Source organism: Cydia pomonella, chromosome 28 (genome assembly GCF_033807575.1).
Source record: "Cydia pomonella isolate Wapato2018A chromosome 28, ilCydPomo1, whole genome shotgun sequence".
Lineage (NCBI taxonomy): Eukaryota > Metazoa > Arthropoda > Insecta > Lepidoptera > Tortricidae > Cydia > Cydia pomonella.
In genome coordinates, this window is record NC_084730.1 from 9697749 (window position 1) to 9721509 (window position 23761).

Genomic DNA, 23761 nt, shown 5'->3' on the forward strand with positions numbered 1-23761 from the left:
GAGTGGTTATGTGGGACTCCCGTCCAGGCTAATGAGGCCGACGGTATACCCACTAAAAACCCCCCATATGTCACCTCGCCGCCTTATTGGTGGGGTTACGGGAACGCTTGCGCACTCATCCGCGACCCCACCGGCGGCAGCCGCCCGCGAGCGGCTCCCTCGCAAATGCCCGAAGGCCCTTCACGCTAGGCGCGCCAGATGGTTCGACGCGCCTTCCTCCTCCTCCTGCAGTGTAGCGGACCCCCCCGAGCCCGCCACAAGGAGGCCACGGGCGCCAGAAAACTCCCAGCGCCCGGCGGCAGATGAGGTCCATGGTTCTGCCGCAAACCACAACTCGGCTGCAGAGGACAGGGAGAACGGCACACCGTAATACCGACACTCCTCTTCCTCTGCAGCCCCACCAACGCCGCTACTGCGGAACGGCCCCGCCAAGATCGCAGGGGATAGGGAGAGTGGCGCATCGTGATACCATCACGCCTCTTCCCCTGCGATCCCACCTCGGCCGTCGAGGATAGGGAGAACGGCTCACCGCAATACCGACACTCCTCTTCCTCGACGGTCCACCTCCAGCGCGTCACAAGCGGGCTCACCAAGCCCACTTGGAGCGTCCTCCTCGGGCCAGCCCGCACCTCAAACAGGCCGGCCCTGGTTGCCTCTTCGCTTCACCGTGGGTGACCAAGCCACGGCTACTAAGCCCCTCCACCACGACAACCACCTGAAGCAACCTAACCAACCTATCCTATCTATTGGTTTAATGTAACTACTGCATTGACATTTTATATATCTATGGAAGGGCCTTACAGGCAATAAGAATGGGGCCAGTACAGCGGTGTCACGCACACGAATTCGAGCCAATCGCGCAGTCCAACGCCACAACGCGATTGGTCGATTAGTTCGCATCACGCGCGCGATTGGTCGCAACTAGATGCGTTAGACTGCACGATTGGCTCGAATTCATGAGTGACACCAGTGAACTAACACCATTCAATTCAATTCAATTCATTTATTTGCCTCATAATACGTCTTGCAAGATGTTACAGTAATTTGTAGTTATTGTACCAGTATCAGTCAAATTTTCGACATGCAAATATTAAACTATACACATTTTTACATTATACAAATATTACATTACGAGTTATGTCAACATACAATATTACATCAAAAACTGAAATAATTACAATGTCATAGTCATAGAAAAAAATATAATAACAATTGATGTTTGTTTAATAAGTTACATGTCAAATGTAGAATTCAAGTATTCGTTTACAGTGTAAACACAATAAGTCAATAGCCATTTTTTTTTAAGGAAGTTTTGAATAGCCTGCCTTGGATACTTTTCAGTCTATCAGGTAATTTGTTGTAGCCTCGGATACACATATTATAAACATTCCTTTTGTAAATATCGGATTGACAACGCGGCTGATTGAGAAGATTTTTATAATAGATCCTTTGGGTTCTTTGCCAAACATCGGCACGTAATTCAAATAGCTCAGGGTGTGCTTTGACAAATAAGCAGAGCTTCAAGATGTACATACAGGCCAGCGGCAAAATGTTTAATGTTTTAAAGATCGGTTCACAATGAGCCAGGTACCAAGAGCCTGAGATTGCACGGATACATTGTTTTTGTACTTTAAAAGCTCTTTCCACATCCACAGAATTTCCCCATAATATAATACCATAATTTAAAATTGAAGCAACATATCCGTAATAAGCTGAAAGTGCAGCTTCGGTAGAGACAGTTTTTCTAATTTTTTTTTTCGGAAACATTTCGATCTCCTTTTTAGAATAATGGTTTTAATATCGAAATTATAAGCTGATCTGGAAAAGTACCTTGCGCAAAAGAAAGATTAATTATATGAGTAAGAGGGCGGCATATAGATAAGGCACTTACTTTGATTATATTAGTAGATATATCATCGTAGCCACTCGTCTTGCTATTATTTAATGAAATCATTAGTTTAAAGATCTCATTCTCATCTACAGGCACTACAAACATTGTATATGGATTAATATCCCTATCATTTTTAAGTTTAGTGCTGAAGGGGCTATTGGCACTGGTCAGATCTGTGAAGTGATTATTAAGAACCTCACAAATATCCTGAGTATTAGTATAAACAGTCTGATTGTGTTTCAGTAAGTCTATGTCTTGGGTCTGCCGATTGGTGCTAGATGTCATAGCAGTAACGATTTCCCAGGTAGCTTTACACTTATTTTTACTGTTTACAATATGATTACTATTACATATCTGTTGGGAGTTACTGATACACTTTTTAAGTAATTTGGTGTATTTCCTTAAATATACTTTACTTGGCCCTATTACACTTCTACTATTGCTATACTGGTGAAGCAATTTACGTTTAATTCCCTTCTTAATTCCCTTCTAATTAATTCCATTCTTAGTGTCCGTTATTTTTCTTTGTTTATTGCTGTTTTTTTGTGACAATAAAAGACTTTTTTATTTTATTTGGTTGACAATATTAACGGTATGAAATGACTATTGTAAAGTGAACCCTAAATGGCTTAGCAATTAAAGTCTGTGACTGTACCTGCGAGTTAAGGTCATGTCATGAGTCTTTCCAGCGGACATTCTAAAATTAATGGACTTTAAAAACTAATTTTCGTACTTTATCCATAACGCCTTCTATTCTTAAATTCGTAGTAAACTCGTAGAGAGATGTATACAAATCAAAGAAAAACATTTTAAATGATACATTTTGATGTGTCCTATACCAGCGATGGTTCTTAAATTAATTTTAAAATTTTACGAGGGTTGAGAATCAAGTTTGGTAAAACTTGTTTAATTTTAACTCAGCCCTCGTACCTATCGTATAATTTATATTGAATTTTAGATTTAGCGGAATAATCTTTTGTAATGTAAAGATAATGATATCATTTTTTTCTTTTCAGGTAAACATCACGCTATCAGAAAGAAAAGAACTGTACAAATATACACTGGGCTGTACACTAATACATGTATGTACACAACACACTACATCGTTATGCTTAAGCCTTATCAGAGAAAGCAAAGTTGAGTAATCTCAGTGGGTCAGTCAGGTGTTCCCGATACACTTACTTGTTGATTTCTTACTTTATTACTACCTAGCAGGAAGTAAGTAATGTACCATTAACTATGGTTGGGGAATTATAATTTGTACCGTATGGTAATAAAACTAAATTTTTAAGAATACAAACGGGCAAAAGAATAGTGCTATGCCGCACGTCGCATCGCATCCATAATAGCTCCTCTACACGATGGGCCATTATACTTGCCCACTCAGATGGGCCAGCGTGTAGACAGGATAGTGGTGTCGATTTGGCCCACCTTTCCGGGTGCATGCGGCAGACATGTCCAGCCCAGTCCCACTTGAGCTTGGCGGTCTTGACGCCTACGTCTAGAACTCGAGTTCTGGAGCGTAGTTCCGTGTTTCTGATTCGATCAGTTCTACGAACACCTAATATACTATGCTCCATCGCTCGCTGGAAAACCTTCAGTTTCGACTTTAGAGCCTCAGTTAATGACCAAATTTGAGCACCGTAGCGAGTATTGTATTCTCTACCTCTTAAAATCTCAATCTTAATCAGTTCTAATGTTTAAATATAGATACTAATAGATAATAAGTAGATACGAGTACAATGGAAGCTAATATGCATTTCTACGTGCTGCATTAGTGTTTAAAAGCTTTCAGGATATTTTAAAAGTGCAGCCATGAGTTTTGTTTAGTTTGTTTCATAAGATCGTGAATAATTATCAGTTTTCCAGCGTTTTAGTTCTACGGACGCATTTTTGACGAAATTGTTATTATACGACGTCAGTAAAAACACACAGACGACTGTAGCCTGCCATGAGGTGTCACATGCGTGTTGCCGATCCTTTATAAACTTGTACAGTAGTACTTATAAATGTTTTTTGACAAAATCCATAACGATCCTCCTTTCGTTTTTCGTCTTTTCTTGTGGAGAGCATAAACTGTATCAGTGTACCTATACTGTTAAGTTAATACTTATTGACTTAGCTAAGCCAGCAGTCTTCTTAGTTCAAAAAAAGATTTAATTTGTGGCCCATTTCGTACCTTGCCACAGTGACAAACAACATGAAAGTCGCTAGAGACCTCATACTATTCACTGTGACATACACTGTGAGGTACTACGAAAAGGGCCTCAAATTAAATCTTTTCACTGTACATGAGCAGGATGATTGGATGGTCATTGTTATATCAGTATCTGATTATAAAAACAGATTTAACAAAAAAAATCACACTACACCTACCACCTGTCAACACTTCCCTAAAATATTCAAACTAAGTCGAAGCAAACTAACAATCCATTGGTTGAAGGCGACCGCATTTCCGTACGGCGTGTGGTTGCTAGGCGACAGAGTGGTCAACACGGGGGGTGCTTTAACACCGTTTAGATGTTTTTTTAAGAACGCTATAAAATCGAACTTAGAGAGTTTTCATATTGCCCGATTGGATATCTGATTTTGTTGGGAAGTAAAATGTAAAGTGTGTAAAGTATATGTGTTTTTCTGTATTTATTTATTAATTTAAGAGATGAAGGTTGCTAAACAAACATTACACACGCTATAATCTGTTTACATCATTTAATTTTTCTCTGTGATTGTAGTTTTCTTTCAACAGGCAACTAATACACCTCGAGATAATATTAATAACCCCAAACACTATTAGGTTGCGCTATTTTATCACAGCGTTCCTATCAGTGCCGGATTAAGACATTTTGATGCCCTAAGCATTTCTAGACCATGGTGCCCCCTCATCAAGATTACATTGAATTTTCTTGGTAAATTGAGTGACGTTTATTGCCGCATTACTGCTGAGAATAGAATTTTCAATCCAACACATCATTTTATCACGGAAATTGACAGTACTGCAGCAGTAATGTTCCAACAGTATGTAAGGTCAAGTGTTAGCAAATTGAAGATCGTGCTTCGCATAAGGCCGGAGACCGAGCCAACCAATGTCCAAGTGTGAGAAGACATAAAAGGCATAGGCCGTACTCCGCACAGGGTTTTGCAACCTCTAGAGCTTTCCTGCGAAGCTCATTCATGTGAGAGCAAAGGCAGAGCTTCAGTAGGAGCTTAGCCATGCCAACAAATCCAAGAACCAATGGCCGCAAGTGTCTTAAATAGCAAATTATTGTTAACGAAAACGGGACTTAACAGGGTAAGTTTTAAAATTACCACTGACCCGACGTTTCAAAAACGGCGTTGTCCCCATGGTCTCGGAGAAGACTGGGTAAAGTCGACATCATTATCTTGACGTTGGAGGTAATTTTAGAACTTAATCAAACGCGATTAAGTCCCGTTTTCTTTAATAATAATGTGTCACAATTAGGCCAATAAAATTAGATTTTTTCGAATTTGGTCCTAAAAATGCGTGTAATCCGAGTTTGCTCCATTCCAGGAAGTGTGCATAAATGTTTCCTCTTTTTCAGTTTTTTTTGCTTGAAAATCGAAAACTGTACGTCCGGCGGAAAATTTGTTCTAATTATGATTAAAACTGATATCTGAGGATCCGAAATGTAATTTAATTATGTTCTTGCAATAAAACATTGATTTATTGAACGTACCCTAATATGTATTCCTAGTCTAAATTGTATAAAAAGGTCGGCATTTTTTATTTTTGGTAAAATCATGTTAAAAATCCAAAAACGCCTTCTTACCAGTGTCTAATCCAGGAACTGTCCTATGTCCTTCAAAATCAAGTGGTTTCGAAAGGAAAAAAATATCTCCTAAGGATCCCAAAATGTATGCATACCCCCTGGGATGGAGCAAACTTGGATTACACGCATTTAGAATGAAATGAAAGTATTAAAACATTTTCCAGCTTGCTGGGAATTAATTCCTCAAAACGCTATTTTTGGATCTAATTTGATCGGCCTAAATCGTGAAAGTTTAAATCAGTGTTTTTAAAGGCAAAGTCTAAGGCTGAGCTTTTCATAAAGCTGAACGCGCGGAGCGTTCGATCGGCGCTTACGGATGAGACATGGATGAGACCAAAGGTCGAGCTGGCAGAAAGCATTTGAATTTGACCACTGGCGAGGTATGAATGGCTGAACGTCCGGAGCGTCCGATTGCGGTGGGTTATCATACAATACAACTGATGGCGAGGTGTGAGCAAGGCAGAAGCCCCAGCTTCGAGAGAGGACAGCTTAGATTTGGATCCATGTTAAGTGAAAGTAAGGCAGTTTGCACAAATTAGAAGGCCTAGCGTCGCATAAGACCTAACGCCGAACTGCAAAAGAGTGGCTTGAAATCGAACCTATGTAATCACTGTTCTCCTACTGCTCGGCCTTTGGCTTAAGTGGAAACCGAAACTTAATAAGTTGCTTTTGGTTTTGTGCCTCCGAGGGGCCCTTTATAACAGTTTGACAATTAGGTCGCAGGATCGTGGTTCTGCAGCAACTCGGCCAGGCCGACACATCTGGCGTGCAAGAGAGCAAAATTCGCTACAAAATCGGTAATCTACGTCGAGAAAATCGGTTGGCCACAAGCCCGACGGTAAGATATTTTGGCTATGAGCTTTGAGGGCCTCCGCGAAGGGTTGGAGATGTGCTTACGTGTCCTCACTCTATTACGACCCTTCGTTATTAGATGGGTACTTGCACACGTCAAAGTCGACAAAAAGTTTCGTGTATATAAGTACTACGACTGCGATGCAGCCTGCGCGTTTTTTTCCTACGATTTTGGTGCCCCCCTAGACGTGGTGCCCTAAGCAAGTGCTTATTTTGCTTAATGGTTAATCCGGCACTGGTTCCTATGGCCGCCTGTGGCCAACAATAGGGAATCGAATTGTGGGAAGTGGGTCTAATTTAGCTTGCAAGATTTGACCCGAACATACGAACATTGCAAGTTAAATAAAAGCCTGTAAAAGTAATGTGTTTACAATTACTACATGACTGACAACTTCTTTTGGCATCAACTACACATGTATGGACATAAATTTCGTTTTAAGTGCCAAGTAACTTGATACTTTCTCCGCGAAAGTAGTATTTTTATTTCACTTATGACAGATCCATTAAATTTCGATTAGTTTGTCAACGTAAAATTCAATAATGAATTTACAGTCGGATGTTGTATTATGGTGGTCAGGTTACCAGTGACGGATAGCAAAATATAATTAAGCCTCTTTTACATATCATTCAGTTAAAAATAGGTAAGATGCATTGACATATAAGGACGGGCCATAAGACGGGCAATAAGATTGGGGCCAGTACAGCGGTGTCACGCACACGAATTCAAGCCAATCGTGCAGTCTAACGCCGCAACGCGATTGGTTGATGAGTTCGCATCACGCGCGCGATTGGTGGCATCTAGTTGCGTTAGACTGCACGATTGTCTCGAATTCGTGAGTGACACCGCTGAACTAGCATCATTCTTAGTGCCCGTAGGGCCGGCCTTAGATATATGTGAATGGTACAAGTACAAAGACAAAGGATATATAAAGACATGCTTACATAATTTTATAGGATATTACACAAAAAGAAATGGGGAAGATACAAAAAAAAATTGGAAAGAAGTAGAAAAAAATCGAAACAACTTATACTAAGAAGTATGTTAAATTTGCATAAAATTGATATTTTTTAAGCCACATTTTTCATTTTTTTTTCTTTTTCTCATATCGTGTTGTTACTAACAATTTTTTTAAGTTAGTGCAACACTAATAACTCTATGGCCAACATGTCTGACATAAAGAAAATGTTTATATTTTTTTTTCGCTCAAGTTTTTTAATAAGTCAATTCCGACGAACATTTCTTTCTACAAAAAAAAAACATTCAAAAATCAACCTTAACTTCTGTGCGAGTAGATTCTATTTATAATAATTTTGTAGTCAAAATCAATCAACAATAGGAACAGATAAAATCAAGCGAAAGTTACAGCAAAGTTATCGACTTGTTAAAACTTTGCCCATTTTACAAGTACAAGTTAATCATTCACTTTTGACAGTGACATTGACAGGCGCTGTCACGCGCCCGTCAAATCGTTGTTAGATGTAACGGGTTGTCATGTTTTTGAAACTTTCTCTTTACACTTTTTTTATTGGATGTATCAAGTTTCACATAACCTTTGGCGTTAATATTTTATTCATCCGACCCGGTGTGAATGAGGTTATAATTATAGTAAATACATCCCACTGCTGGGCACAGGTTTGGGCTATAGTCCCTACGCTGGCCCAATGCGGGTTGGAGATTTCACATACACCTTTCTTCGCGAATGTATGCAGGTATACTCACAATGTTTTCCTTCACCGAAAAGCTAGTGGTAAATATCAAATGATATTCCGTACATAAGTTCCGAAAAACTCGTTGGTACGAGCCAGGATTTAAAACCGCGACGTCCGGATTTCAAAGTCGGCCGTTAGATCCACTCGGCCACCAATATGGCGCGTGATCATATATTACTGGTCAGGCTAATGTAATGTTTACCCAGGTATATGATGTTACTATAAATGTTGTATTGACTTGTAAAAGAGCCCTTGAGGCCTACTTGCAGAATAAATTTGTGATTTTTTTAATTTGTGAAAGATTTGTCCCAAAATATGAAAAAAAAAGTAAAATGAACTAACTGAACTTTACAATAAGCACGGTAATCGTTGTCGGTGTGACTGCGGCCTGGCGCCATATTGGTTAATGGCATGGTTGATAGTCGTCGGCTATTCCAAACGCCAGTCCAGAACAGCTTAGTCCAACCATTATCGTCGTTAAAAAGATGGAAAACTAGAACATGACGCGCAAAACACATATATAGCAGTGTGACAGCCAAGTTCTCAATTCGCATTGTAACGAACCTAGATAAATAAGCGGGCATCTCGCTCGTTTCTTCCTAGAACGTGCAGAATGTGGAATGACTTGCCTCTTGAGGTATTTCGTTTGGCTACGACATGGGATTCTTCAAGACGGTATTTAGGGTTGTCAAGGGTCGGCAACGCTTAAATGCCTCCTATGATGTTGCTTATGTCCATGGGCGACGATGACCGCTTCCCATCAGGCGGCTTGTATGCTCGGTTGCTGACTATTACATAAAAAAACTTGGATAAATGTCTACCTCTAGTTATCCTTCGTTTTGGCAGCAGTTTTAGCCAAGATGGGACACTCTGAGAACACCGGTTGTCGAATGTGTGGCGAAGAGGAAGAAACAGTAATACACTTAACGTGTGAATGTCACGCCCACAAGGAATGAAGGACTTTGGAGCCGGCTATCTGGTACCAAAGGAATTCAAAATGCTACCCATGAGCTCCATCATTCGGCACATGGAGATGGTTGAAAAAGCTCTCGTGTAGCTGACAGATCTTTCCTAAGGGTGCAACTGCACAAAATATCCCTATGGGTCGAAGAGTATCCGCAAGGGCCCCCAAAAATAATAAGATAAGATATACTTCGTATAATTTATCATCACCTTTTTCTTCGACACGTCAAGATTGCTTATCTTCTTTCTAATGCAAAAAACGGGCCGTTCGTTGCTGATGCGGCTTTCGATGTGTAACATATTGCAGGTTGCAGGTACCGTACCTACCTACGATTTGAAACGAACAGCATAGCCGTTTCCTTAATTTCATAAATAAATATTGAAGTATTGTGTTCCTATATAATCTATCTATTATTATTACTATTGGTCTTTGGTCGTTGGTCGGAATTGCGCTGGTTTCCATCGCTTGCGAGTCACAGGTGGTATATGAACGCGAAATGGAATCAGGGTGACTGATGATGACTCACTTCTTTGTCCACATATCGATCGAGACGATTATGTTTTTACGAGCTTTTAATATCGTTTATCGTACGCTTGTTGTGGCGTCAGGTATGGAAAGAAGGTTTTAAGGTTTCTTAAACCCATATGTGCCCTTTGGGTCATTTTCAACCCACTGAATAAAACTCACTCCTACACATTGTGCATATTATAAATACGAAAGTATGTCTGTTACCTTTTCACGCTTAAACTGCTGAACAGATTTAGATGAAATTTGGTATGGTTACATTTTGGAAGTAGGAGAGGGAGCTGGAGGGAGTAGACCTCGGCGGATTTTCTCTGATCAGATCAGGGAAATCCTGGAGAAAGGCCAGGTCAAGAGCACCCTAAACCGACGAGCGTGTATGAGAATGTTATGAAAGTGAAGGAAGCGAAAGAGGTATGTCAGGATCGTAGCAAGTGGAAATCCGTGGTCTCTGCCTACCCCTTCGGGAAATAAGCGTGGTTATATGTATGTGTGTATGTGTAATTTAATTATTATATTGTATGTGTATTAGAATAGAATAGAATAATTTTTATTCGTAAACAAAAACAAGACACATTACATTACATATAAACAAAAACAAAGAAAGTATAAAGTGCCACGACATGGCCTCATCTCAGCACAAATGGACTGTTTATCTGAAATGAACGATTTGAGTTGATCTGATTCCAAAATTCCTGTTGTACATATGTCTGCCATTGGCAGTCCACCCTCACCGAACGTAGTCGACGTCTAACGTAGTTAGACTAGTTACATTAGTTAGTTAGAGTTAACTAAACTAGTTGTGGCCCCTACTGGCTAATTTAGTTAAAATAACCGACTTGTGGTAATCCTGTTTACCATGTTGTCGGTAATATCCAAGACCCGATGTCCTTTTGAAAGGACAAAATGAAATCTAGTTTTGACTATAATGTAATGAAAATAAGGTTCCAAGTTCAAAGCTAAAAATGACCCTGACACTTTGGAGACAAATTACTTTATTTGTACTCCGAGAAATAGGCGTGATTATATGTATGTATGTGTATTTGTTATGTATGACGACCGGTCTGGCCTAGTGGGTAGTGACCCTGCCTACGAAGCCGATGGTCCCGGGTTCAAATCCTGGTAAGGGCATTTATTCGTGTGATGAGCATGGATATTTGTTCCTGAGTCATGGGTGTTTTCTATGTATTTAAGTATTTATAAATATTTATATATTATATATATTGTTGTCTAAGTACCCTCAACACAAGCCTTATGGAGCTTACTGTGGGACTTGGTCAATTTGTGTAATAATGTCCTATAATATTTATTTATTTATTTATTTATTTATTTATTATATTTTGAAGCTCAAGGAAGGAGATAGAACAGTTGTATCAATCACCATCGTCCAACGCATACGAAGTCGCGGGCATAAATAGAAATCTATATTGCTTAAATACTGAAAATACTCAATATCTCTCACTACACGTGTTAACATGTCAACACGTTATACAAAGATATAGCAAAGATATTAAACTCCGGGGATTCCAATTTTACACGTAAATATTCGCTTCGATTGCTCCGAATACTGCGCAGACTTGTGAAATGGCGGCCAAGTTCGAAACAGGCACCGAGTTAACTCCGCACAGGCTTTGAGAGATAGAAAGACAATTATTTTATTTAACATCACAACGTACTTAAAAAAAAACACATATAGCATAACGAAAATGCATATGAAACATAATAAACAAAATACATTAAAAAAACGTATAAATTATTAAATAAAATGCCCTACATCCTGTCGCTCGCCGCTTGATAGCAATGCAGATCCGCTGGGCGAAACCTAGGCCAGCCCTCTGGTTACCAGAAGCCAATATAAGACGCTTTGACAATTCCTCATAGAGGCGACGCGCGCTAGGCCCCCACGGCCCAAGGGTTTCAACCCCAAACGCCGCAAATATGTAGCTACTACCTAGTTGCGACGCTTGAAGCTTTTGGCGAAAAGCGAGTGGTAAATATGAAATCATATTTCGTACATAAGTTCCGAAAAACTCATTGGCACGAGTCGGGGTTTGAACCCGCGACCTCCGAATTGCAAGTTGCTTTCCATTTTCCATTTAGTAAAACATTGTAGCAGCAGACGTATCTGCTTGTTAAAATTACCTTGACGACCGGTCTGGCCTAGTGGGTAGTGACCCTGCCTATGAAGCCGATGGTCCCGGGTTCAAATCCTGGTAAGGGCATTTATTCGTGTGATGAGCATGGATATTTGTTCCTGAGTCATGGATGTTTTCTATGTATTTAAGTATTTATAAATATTTATATATTATATATATCGTTGTCTAAGTACCCTCAACACAAGCCTTATTGAGCTTACTGTGGGACTTAGTCAATTTGTGTAATAATGTCCTATAATATTTATTTATTTATTTATTTATTTATTTATTTAAATTAGTTTCTCACTTTTAATGTCGGATACTAAATTGTGACCAGTTGCTTCAGAACTTGGCCCGCTTTTTACACTCACGCCAAATCTTTTATTAAAATGAATTCATATTTTAATTTAAATTTTAAACACTTTGCTCGAACTATTTGCGTGAAGCATAATTAATTTATTGCTTATTTCAATTTGGCAATTTATTTATATTGGATTGGAACACTATTTATTGAAAATAAGTATCAAAGGCTAGTGAATAGAAAAGACTGACAACCTTCATACAACGCGTTTCCCGTGTGCCTTATCATTATTGTAGATGGCGTTAAATATTATTTATCGGTACCCTAGTTCACAATCGTACTAAAAACTGTGAAAATTTTGTTGTAATTAGTACCATAGTGCATAACATAAGGTTGTTATTATTACCAAATATACCGTGTAATTAGTACGACTGTGTGTTTTGTAGCAATGTGTATACAATCATTAATTTTAGTGATTGTACACTTTTTGTTTTTGTTTGTCATTCATTCAACGTTACTTCTGTTGTAGTCGTTTCCTCAACGGTTAACTGGAAGAGATTCCATAGAGGGATAGGTTCACCTTCGTTGTATTTAAATTACTCTGTAACTGTTTTTCTCGTGTTTTTATTTCTATGTACAGTTAAGAATATACATACATACATATTGTGAACTAGGGTAAGGTTATCGTTATTTAATTTATTCGGGTCACCAAGTGTCATCAATATGCAAGTTGTACGGACTATTCTGGAAAATGGAGGATGTCAGTCTTTCTATTTACTTGCCTCTGTTACTGATTAGGTCATTTAATTTGAAGATAGCGTCACTAATTTTGTTCATAGAGAGAGAATATTAAATTTCGCTTCAGTGATCTGATGAAATTTTGTTAATTAAGTGATTATAAATAAAATGAATATGAATATGAATATTAATCGACGTACTAGACGGTATAATTATTAATTATAACTAACAAAACAGTATATATCTATAATAACATTATACATAATTGATATATACAGCGGTGTTACTATAACTAGCTTAAATCTAAAATAGGCCCTTGAGGCATTGTACTAAGGATGCTGGCAGCATTTCCTCGTTGTATCGCAATACTGATACGTTGTGCGGGAAGCCGCCAGCTCTTCGGTCACCAGTTACGTCAATCAGATGCTTCGCAATTTCTGCAAACTGACATCTCATGTGCAAAATTTGATATTAACGTTATTATAAAGCATTTTATGGACACGTTCAAGGAATTTTACCTTGCCACAGTGACAATAGCAAGGATCGGAAACCGGTTAAATGTCCAAACCGTTATCATGTACTTGGCGTACCTTTTAATTTCGGTTTCGCTCGAAAAACCGTTATTATTGAACCGGTTTACATGAGAACAGTTCATGTCTAATTAACCGGTTTATAACAATAAAAACCGGTTTCTATATGTCGGTGTCTATATTTACGGGGCACACTACTGGGCTGACCGGCCGTTGCGTCGCTCGTCGAATAACCGGTTTTTTAGGTTACAATAAACTTCTTAAAACGTTCGCGAGTTAGAAATTCCGAGGAAAACCGAAATAAACCGGTATTTATCCGTATTTCATAAACCGGTCTCGAGCCTCGCTTACCATTACCTTGCCACAGTGACAATAGTATGAGGTCCCTAAGCGACATTAATCTTGATTGTCACTGTACTGAAATTAAATAAAAATTAATTAATAAATAATTCAATTGTTTGACTGTATATTTGCAAGCATATCTTCACGCCTCGTCGGAGCCTGGTATAATTCTGTTATCGCCTTAGCTATTAAATAGGTTCAATGAACGACGTGTTTTGCCTTTCACAGGTGTACAGTCAGCGTCAAATAATTCGTAGCAGTCAAAGTAGCCAAATAGTTCGGTACACCATATATTTAGTGTGGTGTACCGAACTATTTGGCCACTTTGACTGCTACGAAGTATTTGACGCTGACTGTACAACATGTTGTATATACTATAGACAAAGGAATCCGGTAAACTGGGATTACTTTGTTACTTTTTAAATTATAAGTACATAATTGGTTTCATCATGTGTTTCTGTGAAAGGTTACCCCAACCCAACCAATTCAAAATTCAAGAATTCTAAATTCAAAAACTTATTCTGCAAGTAGGCCTCAAGGGCTCTTTTACAAGACAATACAATATTTATAGTAACATCATACAGTAACATGAAAAATACATAACAACATTTATAAATACAACAGCCAATACCTGGGTAAACGTTACATTATAATAAGCTTAAAATAAATAATTACGAGTAGTACAATACAACAGAGATGTATAGTCTCTAAGGTTATTAATAAATTAAAGCTGGAGATGTAAAAGGTCAGATCGAGTACTAATACTAATAAGGTTTGGAGGTAAAAAGTCGCTCCAAGGGTCAAAATGAAATTTATAACTAAATAAATCGCGTCTAGCCTGTTAAGCTAGCAGTCTCATAAACTTCGTAATCATCAGTATCATAAAATTCTTAAATTTGCAGTCAAAATCAACTCCCTATTTCTCAAAAATCGATCATTAAAGAATGACTCGTGCTACACCGGGCCAGGGCCGGGCCGGAGCGTCCGACACGTCATTCTCTATGACGGCTGATCGGTGATCACGTGGTGCTTTCCATAGAAAACGAAGCGCTGGAAGCTCCGGCCCGGCCCTGACCCGGTCTAGCGTGAGTCATCCCTAATGTTTCCCATTTTACGATACGAGTACTAAGATGAGTAAAGATTATGAAAATTCTTTTTGATTCACGTATGTGATAAAATTGCTGCACGGGAATGCACTGCACAAGCTGCTGCACGGGAATGTATACTTTTGTTTTAAAATCTGTCTGACCCAGAACACAAATGCATCGAATACATTGCACAGCCGGTCTTAGCGACCGTGAGAGATATCTTCCAGTTCAGACAAAGCCGGCTATTTTGGGAGCGGATGCGCCGGAGTGGGAGCGTCGGCAAAACATTTCCGATTTATAATTAACTTCACATTTATTTTTACTTGGTACAGTCTGAAATAACCCATTTTTAAATGTTTTGAATAAATGTGGGTGATTTTTTTTGATGTCTGATTAAATAAAACTAAAAATTAATAAAAAAAAAATTATTAATTTTTAAAAAGTAATTATGTATTTGCGGCACTTGCGATTGAAACTTTCGGTCCTTGGTCGTCCGACACCAAGAAACTAGTAAAAGAAATTTCTACTAAACTAGTCTGGGTGTCTGGCGACCTACGAGCTGGCGCTTTTTTCGCACAAAAACTTAGCCTCACTGTGCAGAGAGGGAACGCGGCCAGTGTCCTGGGAACAATGCCTCAGGCTAATTTAGGCTTAGTTTTTTGATAATATAGCTATTGTAATTGATTATGTAAATATATATTTCCCTCTATAAGGAACCTAATAAATTTGTTAAATTCAAATAAAACTTAAATTATCTTCTTGGTATGTTAAGGATCTGTTTCACAATGTCTAAGTAAAGTCCTGAATAAGCTACTTGCCACTTATCTGACGAAATAAGTCATCATTGGCGTTTCACAGTGTTCAAATAAACTTAACTTGGTAGATAAAGTGGTAAGTTTTGCAGGAAGTTTTATCTGGCAGTTAATTTATTTGTTAATTAACTGTCCAATACTTTACTTGGACATTGTGAAACAGACCCTAAGTCTCATTTGTTAGGTATATATTTAATATTTATATAATCGTTACGTTTTGCAATGAAACCACAGTCTTGCGTGAAAAAAGTGTTTATGCAATACATAATACCATGGCACCCAAATTGTTTAATAAATTCAATAAGAAAATCTGAAATGCCTGTATTTAGGAAACATTTATCGGAATTTTTGGTATAATATGCTTTTTACTCTTTAAAAGATTATTTTGACCATATGCCGCATTTTTATTAAATTTAGTATATTGTAGTATATTTAAATTGGATTTATTTTCTTTATATAAGATTTGCATGCCCACTGGCTGAATACACTGTTCTTTGTAATGTATTTAATAAATTCCCTTACCAGGATTTGAACCCGGGACCATCGGCTTCATAGGCAGGGTCACTACCCACTAGGCCAGACAGGTCGTCATTTATATGTATAATTACCACAAATAGTAAAATAATAAACAAGACATACATTACCGACCTTGGCGACGTGATTATAAATACTATAATTATCTTCTTAAGTTCTTTATTTGCGAACGTTCCGTCTGCGTGCGTGTGAACGCACGAAAAAGCGCAAAACGAACGGGACACAAGTGTTCCGCGCACGCTAACACGCAAAATCTTTTGTAGGTACTTACACTAAGGGCGGTTTAAGACTAGCGTTTTATACGCGGCTATAAGCTCGTTTTTGGAAGAGCGTGTAGGCGCGTATAGACCAAATGTAGCGAAATATAGCGCGCGTGTGAGCGCGTATCGACTGTACACGCGCAGAATAAACGCTAATGTGAACCGCTCTTAAGAGGGGGCGTCGACTCAGGAAATTAGAAAGGGACAAAAAAATTGGCGTGTGTCGCGAAACTTGTTGAAAGTTGAAAAGTGGTTAAGGCAGTGTCTTACCTGAGCGAATAACTCGCGAACGCGAAGCGCGGCGCGGCGGGGGTGAATTCAATCCTTTGATATGATGGAAGTGTCCTACGTGGGCGATCTCCGAATGCCGTTGGGCCGCCGCGCCGCGTCGCATTCGCGAGTCATCGCCCACGTAAGCCGCGCTGTAAGCGTTTGTACAGACTTTAATGTTTCATTACAAATTTGAAGTATGGACCATAATTAATTTACTGAACTAGCTAAGCTATACACCGCGGGCCAATTAAACCTGACAAATTTTAGCCACGCATTCCTTAACTTATAAGGAGCAAAAAATTTTATATGAGTGTTGGCCGATTTCGCAAAAATATAGTTTTTTTATGAAAAAAACATGTTTTTTACGTTTTCTGCACACGACACGTTGTTATTTTTACACCTTGGTGAAATAAAAACGTTATAACGAATAAGTAGGTATGTCTAAACCAAGTCACATAGTAACAGCGTCATAGCTAAAAAGCGGCTAAGTGCGAGTCGGACTCGCCCATGAAGGGTTCCGTACCATTTATGACGTATTAAAAAAAACTACTTACTAGATCTCGTTCAGACCAATTTTCGGTGGAAGTTTGCAATTTTATAATTTGTATCGTCTAACATTTAATGTGTTAACTAATAAAAGTAACTACATGCAACAGCGGTTTTAGATGAACATTTACTTATATTGATGAATTTGTTGATAAGAATACGTCACTTTTCCAATACAAAATTATGTCATGTGTATTGTATCTCCATGTTAATTACGTTAATATTCCGATAAAAGCTAACAAAAGCTTTTAAATATATTAGAATATAATCCCCATTCATTTATCGAGGTTTCCAACTGAATTCACATCTCGGTTGAGTGCGCACCCGGAGACCAAATTCATAAAATTTACCAACCTACATGAAATGTACATATCTATGTTTTCTACTCGTCGACTGTTTGAATTAAGATTTCTTATACCAAACTGTAATTGGGTACTTTTCATATATGGGCTCTCAACTCAATTATAATATTCATATTGAAACGGTTTAGTCAACTATAATGAAATTGACCAATCACAGCTCGCCGCAGTCAAATGAACGAAACCAAAGACAACAGGCATCAACGAGCCCCTTTGTCAATGGATAATAGTTAATGTTGTTTATTTATTTAGGTTTAGGTTTAGTAGAACATTATATTTTAGTTTTCTTCCTGCATTTCCTAAGATTTTTTGGCGGGAGATAATGTATTATTATAACCACATAGATTTCATAGATAGCCTAACTTGACCCTTAGCCCAAGGCTTGGTACCGGTTTATTTCGGTTTTCCTCCGAACTTTTATAAGAACGCGAACGTTTTAAGTACGTTTTACGAGTATTGTAACCTAAAACTGGTTTATTCGAGGAGCGACTAAACAGCCGGCTGGCCTGGTGGTGTGCCACGTAAACATCGACATAGGAAGAAACCGGTTTTTATTGCTCTAAACCGGTTAATTTGACTAGAACTGTTCTCATAAAAACCGGTAAAAAATTACGGTTTTTCGAGCGAAACCGAAATTAAACGATATTGCACCAAGCACATGATAACGGTTTGGAAATTTAACCGGTTTCCGAGCCCTACCTGAGCCTGACCGACGATCTGGTTAAAGTCGCGGGAAACCGTTGGTTGAGGGCAGCGAATAATCGATCGATGTGGAGATCTTTGGGGAGGCCTTTGTCCATCAGTGGACATCTTTCGGCTGAGATGATGATTGATGATTTAAAAGAAGGTACATTTTTGTACTGAGCAGATATTTTCAAGCGAAATAACAACTATTGAGTTTAGAGTAGTTTAGACTTCGCAGTACCTTTTTATTTTATTTTATTGAATGGGAAAATTCTAACCTTTTAGAATATCGCTCTAACTTGCCCGGATATGTCCTTAAACTACGTCCAAAATAGAGGTATGGGCATTGTGAATGTCATCTCGCTGTGTGGTAGGGCACAGCACAGCGGATGTCATTCCAGATCTAGAGTTACTCTAGATCTGGAATGACATTGTTATTTTTGGCTGCGGTTTTCTGTAAGGTGGAGGTACTTCCCCAGTTGGGCTCTACTGTAGAGCCCAACTGGGGAAGTACCTCCACCTTACAGAAAACCGCAGCCAAAAATAACACTAGACCATACTCATAGTTTTGTGCTCCTACCGGTGAGTAAGGTTACCAGAGCTCAACGAGGGTGCGGGATATTAGGATCGGCAACGCGCATGTAACACCTCTAGAGTTGCAGGCGTCCATAGGCTACGGAGACTGCTTACCATCAGACGGGCCGTATGCTTGTTTGCCACCAACTTAGTATTAAAAAAAACTTAACTCTTTCAAGTAACTCCCTTAGGTCGTGTTTTAATTTTTCCCCACTCGTTGCGAATTAGGTACCTACTTTTCACACTTGTATTGTAATGTACAATGTACATACAATAGTAAACACCCCTATAGAGGAATAATTTATTTTATTCCAGGCACCACTGGCACCAGCAATGGGATGGTCAGTCCTAGGGACGCATTTATGCGTTAGAGGGAGCAAGTGATATTGCTATCTCATTTCACCGCATAGCTGCGTCCCTTAGACTGGCCTACGCTGGGCCATCGTGTAGAGAAGCCCATAGACATATCATGGAAAATAATGATTTACCATCAGTTTTTAGACACTGCCAACATTTTACCATAAACAAGAGCAATAGAGCTGCTTAAGTTTAATTTTTCATGGATATTTGTTAGTTTGAAAATTATGGACGCCATACATCCCAGGACTGGAGCAAAAATTTAATTTGTTAATAATATTAAACCCAATTTAAGCAACTTTCATTAAATACATAGAAAACATAAAGGACGAATAGGACAGTCAACTTTTAACGCATAAAGCGATAAAAAAAATACAGGTGTCGGTGAAATATCAAAAAAAAAAAATTGTTTCAGTGAGAGCGTTTAAGGAAGTAAGTGTTCATCTCTATATTGTTTGTACCTAACAATGTAACCTATTATCCTGTCGCATACTTCTGTTGTTTCTCCAATAAAAAGAAAAAAAAATATCAAAAATACTCCCAATTTCCTTGGCTTTGTGGGTTTCGACTTCACTCGGTCAATTAAACTCCTGAAGTTCTTATACATCCTTTTTTTAAATAAGTCTAAAAAAAAACTCCATACAATCTCTAACTCGTTCTTTTTTTTAAATAAGTAACAGTAAAAAACGCCTTTCTTCGTGCATCCTTCTATAGCGTACAACCAAAACAGCCTAACTGCATATAATTATAATGTCGTATATTACGTTTTGTAATAAGTAAGTTAGTAATAGAACCCGAGCAAAACCGGTCCCACTAGTTCGAAGGTTGTCCGTTCTATAGTTTACTGTGCACTTGGATTCGAGTACGTTGAGATTTGAACAAAATATTTGTAAAACTTTAGTTGTTTAGTTATTCATACGTATTTTTACATGTTTTTTGGCCTAGTGGGTAGTGACCCTGCCTATGAAGCCGATGGTTAGAATCCCGGTAAGGGCATGTATTTGTGTGAGGAGCACAGATGCTTGTTCCTGAGTCATGGATGTTTTCATGTATGTAGTGTGTTTTTATATCGTTGTCAGACAGAACAAGCCTTCTTATGCTTACCGTGGGACTTAGTCAAAATGTGTAGAATGTCCCCTATAATATTTATATATTACTACGTCGGTGGCAAACAAGCATACGGCCCGCCCGATGGTAAGCAGTCATAGCCTATGGACGCCTGAAACTCCAGAGGAGTTACATGCGCGTCGCCGAGGGTGTGTAATGTTTTTAATAATAACAATTTGCGAAATTTCATTTTTCATAATTTGAATTGCATAATTTTGATATGCAGAAATTATGATTTGGTATAAAAACAAATACAATAAAAACGAATTGCATAATTTCGAAAGTAATTATAGTTTAGTAGCATAGTAATGTATTTGCATAACAGGCAACCAGTATAATGTTCACTCTGTATACTATTTTATACTCAGAACGTTTTTTATTCATGAAAACCAACAGCATAATATTGAAGGTGTGGTTTCACAATCAAACCACGGCAAATCGTTCATAAACTTTATTTATTTGATTGAGTTTGCTGAAAGTTTAACCACACTGAATTACTAATTAATAAAAAAAAACTTAAACATTATATTTGCATGGAACATAATCGATTTTTCTAAGCGTCAAACTGACCTACATCCGTACTTTACGTCTGTCGACATATATCATTTTACCGCAAAGCAGCGGCCAGTGTGAGTTGGAACCTCTGTGGTTCCTAAGGGATTCAGATAAACTTCATATAAACGCCTAGTGAAAATGAACAAGCAAAAATACAATTTCCGAGACATATGGTTCTGCCCATATGGTCGCAGTTCTACCTAACACTCCTCCTCGCTTCGCTCGTCGTCGTACCTAACGGCGACCAGCTTTGAAGTTGAAAAGGTAGATTGTTGTATAATTTTATAGTTTGATTGACACCAAGTATAGTTTGACGACCGGTTTGGCCTAGTGGGTAGTGACCCTGCCTACGAAGCTGATGGTCCCGGGTTCAAATCCTGGTAAGGGCATGTATTCGTGTGATGAGCATGGATATTTGTTCCTGAGTCATGGGTGTTTTCTATGTATTTATGTATTTATAAATATTTATATATTATATATATCGTTGTCTAAGTACCCTCAACACAAGACTTATTGAGCTTACTGTGGGACTTAGTCAATTTGTGTAATAATGTCTTATAATATTTATTTATATCATAGAACACTATGTCACCATTCGTCAAAATTTAGTACTATATTTTAATTATTATACGAAATGTATGTTATAACAAGTAAAATTATTCCTAAGGATTGTTATGAAGAATGTTTTTATGATTATAGAGCATTCTGTCATTAAATTAGTATGACTAACAACTTTATATGTTTTGTTTTTATACATAATTTTTATTATGAGTTTCAATAGTAGTTAAATGAAATTATGCTAAAAGTTTGTATTAAAATTGAACGGCACCCCGTCGCCGACCCTAACACTCCGCAACCTCGTTGAGCTCTGGCAACCTTACTCACCGGCAGGAAAACAACCCTATGCGTAGGGTCTAGTGTTATTTGGTTGCGATTTTCTGTAAGGTGGAGGTACTTCCCCAGTTGGGCTCTGCTCTAGACCTGGAATACCACACAAAGCGAGATGACATTCACAGTGTCCACCTCTCTTGTCCGTAGTCACGGTCCATATTTTGTGCTGAATACAAACGTCACACCATCCCTACAATATCATTTTAACATAAATCTGAATATCAAAACTCCATCCCATCTAGCATTAGTCCATTTTTTCACCAAAACCATTCTGACCTGCGTTTCTTAGAAAAAGCGTGGTCGCTGCGGAGCCTTTCAAAAGCGAAATGACAATTCTGTATGACTTTTAAAGGGACATACGTCGTTTTAGAATAGACAGATACGGTCGCTCAACACCTTTCGAAAGAAAAAGAACAGTTTTGTATGACATTCGGCGGTAGTTACATCGTTTTGGATCAGAGAGTCGCGGCTCATCAGTTATGGAACGCTTCAAATTGCCTAATCTGTGTCTTTTATTAAAAAAAGCGTTGCCGCGGTGAAGTGAGATTCGTTTTGTAGATAAGGGTTCCGTAAGTCGATAGTTTTCGAGATCAGTTGATAGTTTACTAGAAAGCTGAAGCAGAGATCGTAGTATCTGATAGTGGAATGTAGTTAGACGTTTATAAGTAGAAAACGATGAAAGCGTACCGTAAAATGTGCCTAATTTACCTCATAGTTTTAGTCCGGTTTCCTCACGATTTTTTTCTTCACCGAAAAGCGTCTGGTAAATTTCAAATGATATTTCGTATATAAGACAACCGGCCGACCGGTTTGGCCTAGTGGGTAGTGACCCTGCCTACGAAGCTGATGGTCCCGGGTCCAAATCCTGGTAAGGGCATGTATTTGTGTGATGAGCTTGGATATTTGTTCCTGAGTCATGGGTGTTTTCTATGTATTTAAGTATTTATAAATATTTATATATTATAGGTATATATCGTTGTCTAAGTACCCTCAACACAAGCCTTATTGAGCTTACTGTGGGACTTAGTCAATTTGTGTAATAATGTCCTATAATATTTATTTATTCATTTATTTATTTTATAAGTTCCGAAAATTCACTGGTACGAACCTCCGGATTGCAAGTCGCGTGCTCTTACCGCTAGGCCACCAGTGCTCTTTTAAAAACTATTATTTTGTGGTAGGTATAATATATTGATATACAATATATATTATGTATATGGTGATTTAAAGTAGACCATTACTACCACCATGTTAACACTTATAAATCTTATAATATAAATGGGGTTGTATAAAAACTGTCAGGGTACAATTGCAAAATATATTATATTACGGTATTTCCATCGTCATTTATTTTGTTCCAAAAATATGCTAAATTATAAATAGAAAATTTGGAAACCCCCGAATATTTTTTTATAAGTCAAAAAATAATTCTCAAATATATTAAACTATGTTTTTTAATACAGACCCAAAAAATCACGTCAACAGAACCCCAAAAACCTACATAACTCCCATTTTTTGTTTCAGAGTGCGCGCAGTGAGTGAGCAGGACAACGGAACCGGTCGAAGGATACGTTTTTTTTCTAATTGGTCTAGTTATGCTGTTGTGAGTGTGAGTTTAAAAAGTTAAAGTTACAAGATGGCTGCTTTTCCCGCGTTTCTGCTGCTGTTCGTCGCCGTCGTTTCAGGTGAGATCTACATTTTACTTATTATTAATAGTTACCTATTTTTATCCAAGTTTATAGATCGTGTACTTCACGAAGACGCATGTCTTGACTCGTGTAATCATTATATTAAAGGTTAGATTTGGTAAATCTGCGCGTCATCTTGAATGACACGAACTAAGTTGTCTAATCTATGCAAGTTGCGGAACATTTATTTATTTAAACATTATTGCACAATAAATGTAAGTACTAATGGCGGACTTAATGCCAGAACTGTCCGTGGAC

General features: G+C 38.2%; 1 protein-coding gene across 7 annotated transcripts in view; it reads left to right on the forward strand.

Annotated features, from left to right (window-relative positions):
* Positions 1-23761, forward strand: part of LOC133532972 (fasciclin-3) — a 250109-nt gene that overhangs the window by 40714 nt on the left and 185634 nt on the right. For all 7 annotated transcript variants that reach the window (XM_061871864.1, XM_061871865.1, XM_061871868.1 and 4 more), the window contains exon 2: positions 23340-23500. In XM_061871864.1, the coding sequence (XP_061727848.1) occupies positions 23452-23500 (49 nt within the window). In that variant the 5' untranslated portion in view covers positions 23340-23451. The remainder of the gene's footprint in view (positions 1-23339; positions 23501-23761) is intronic.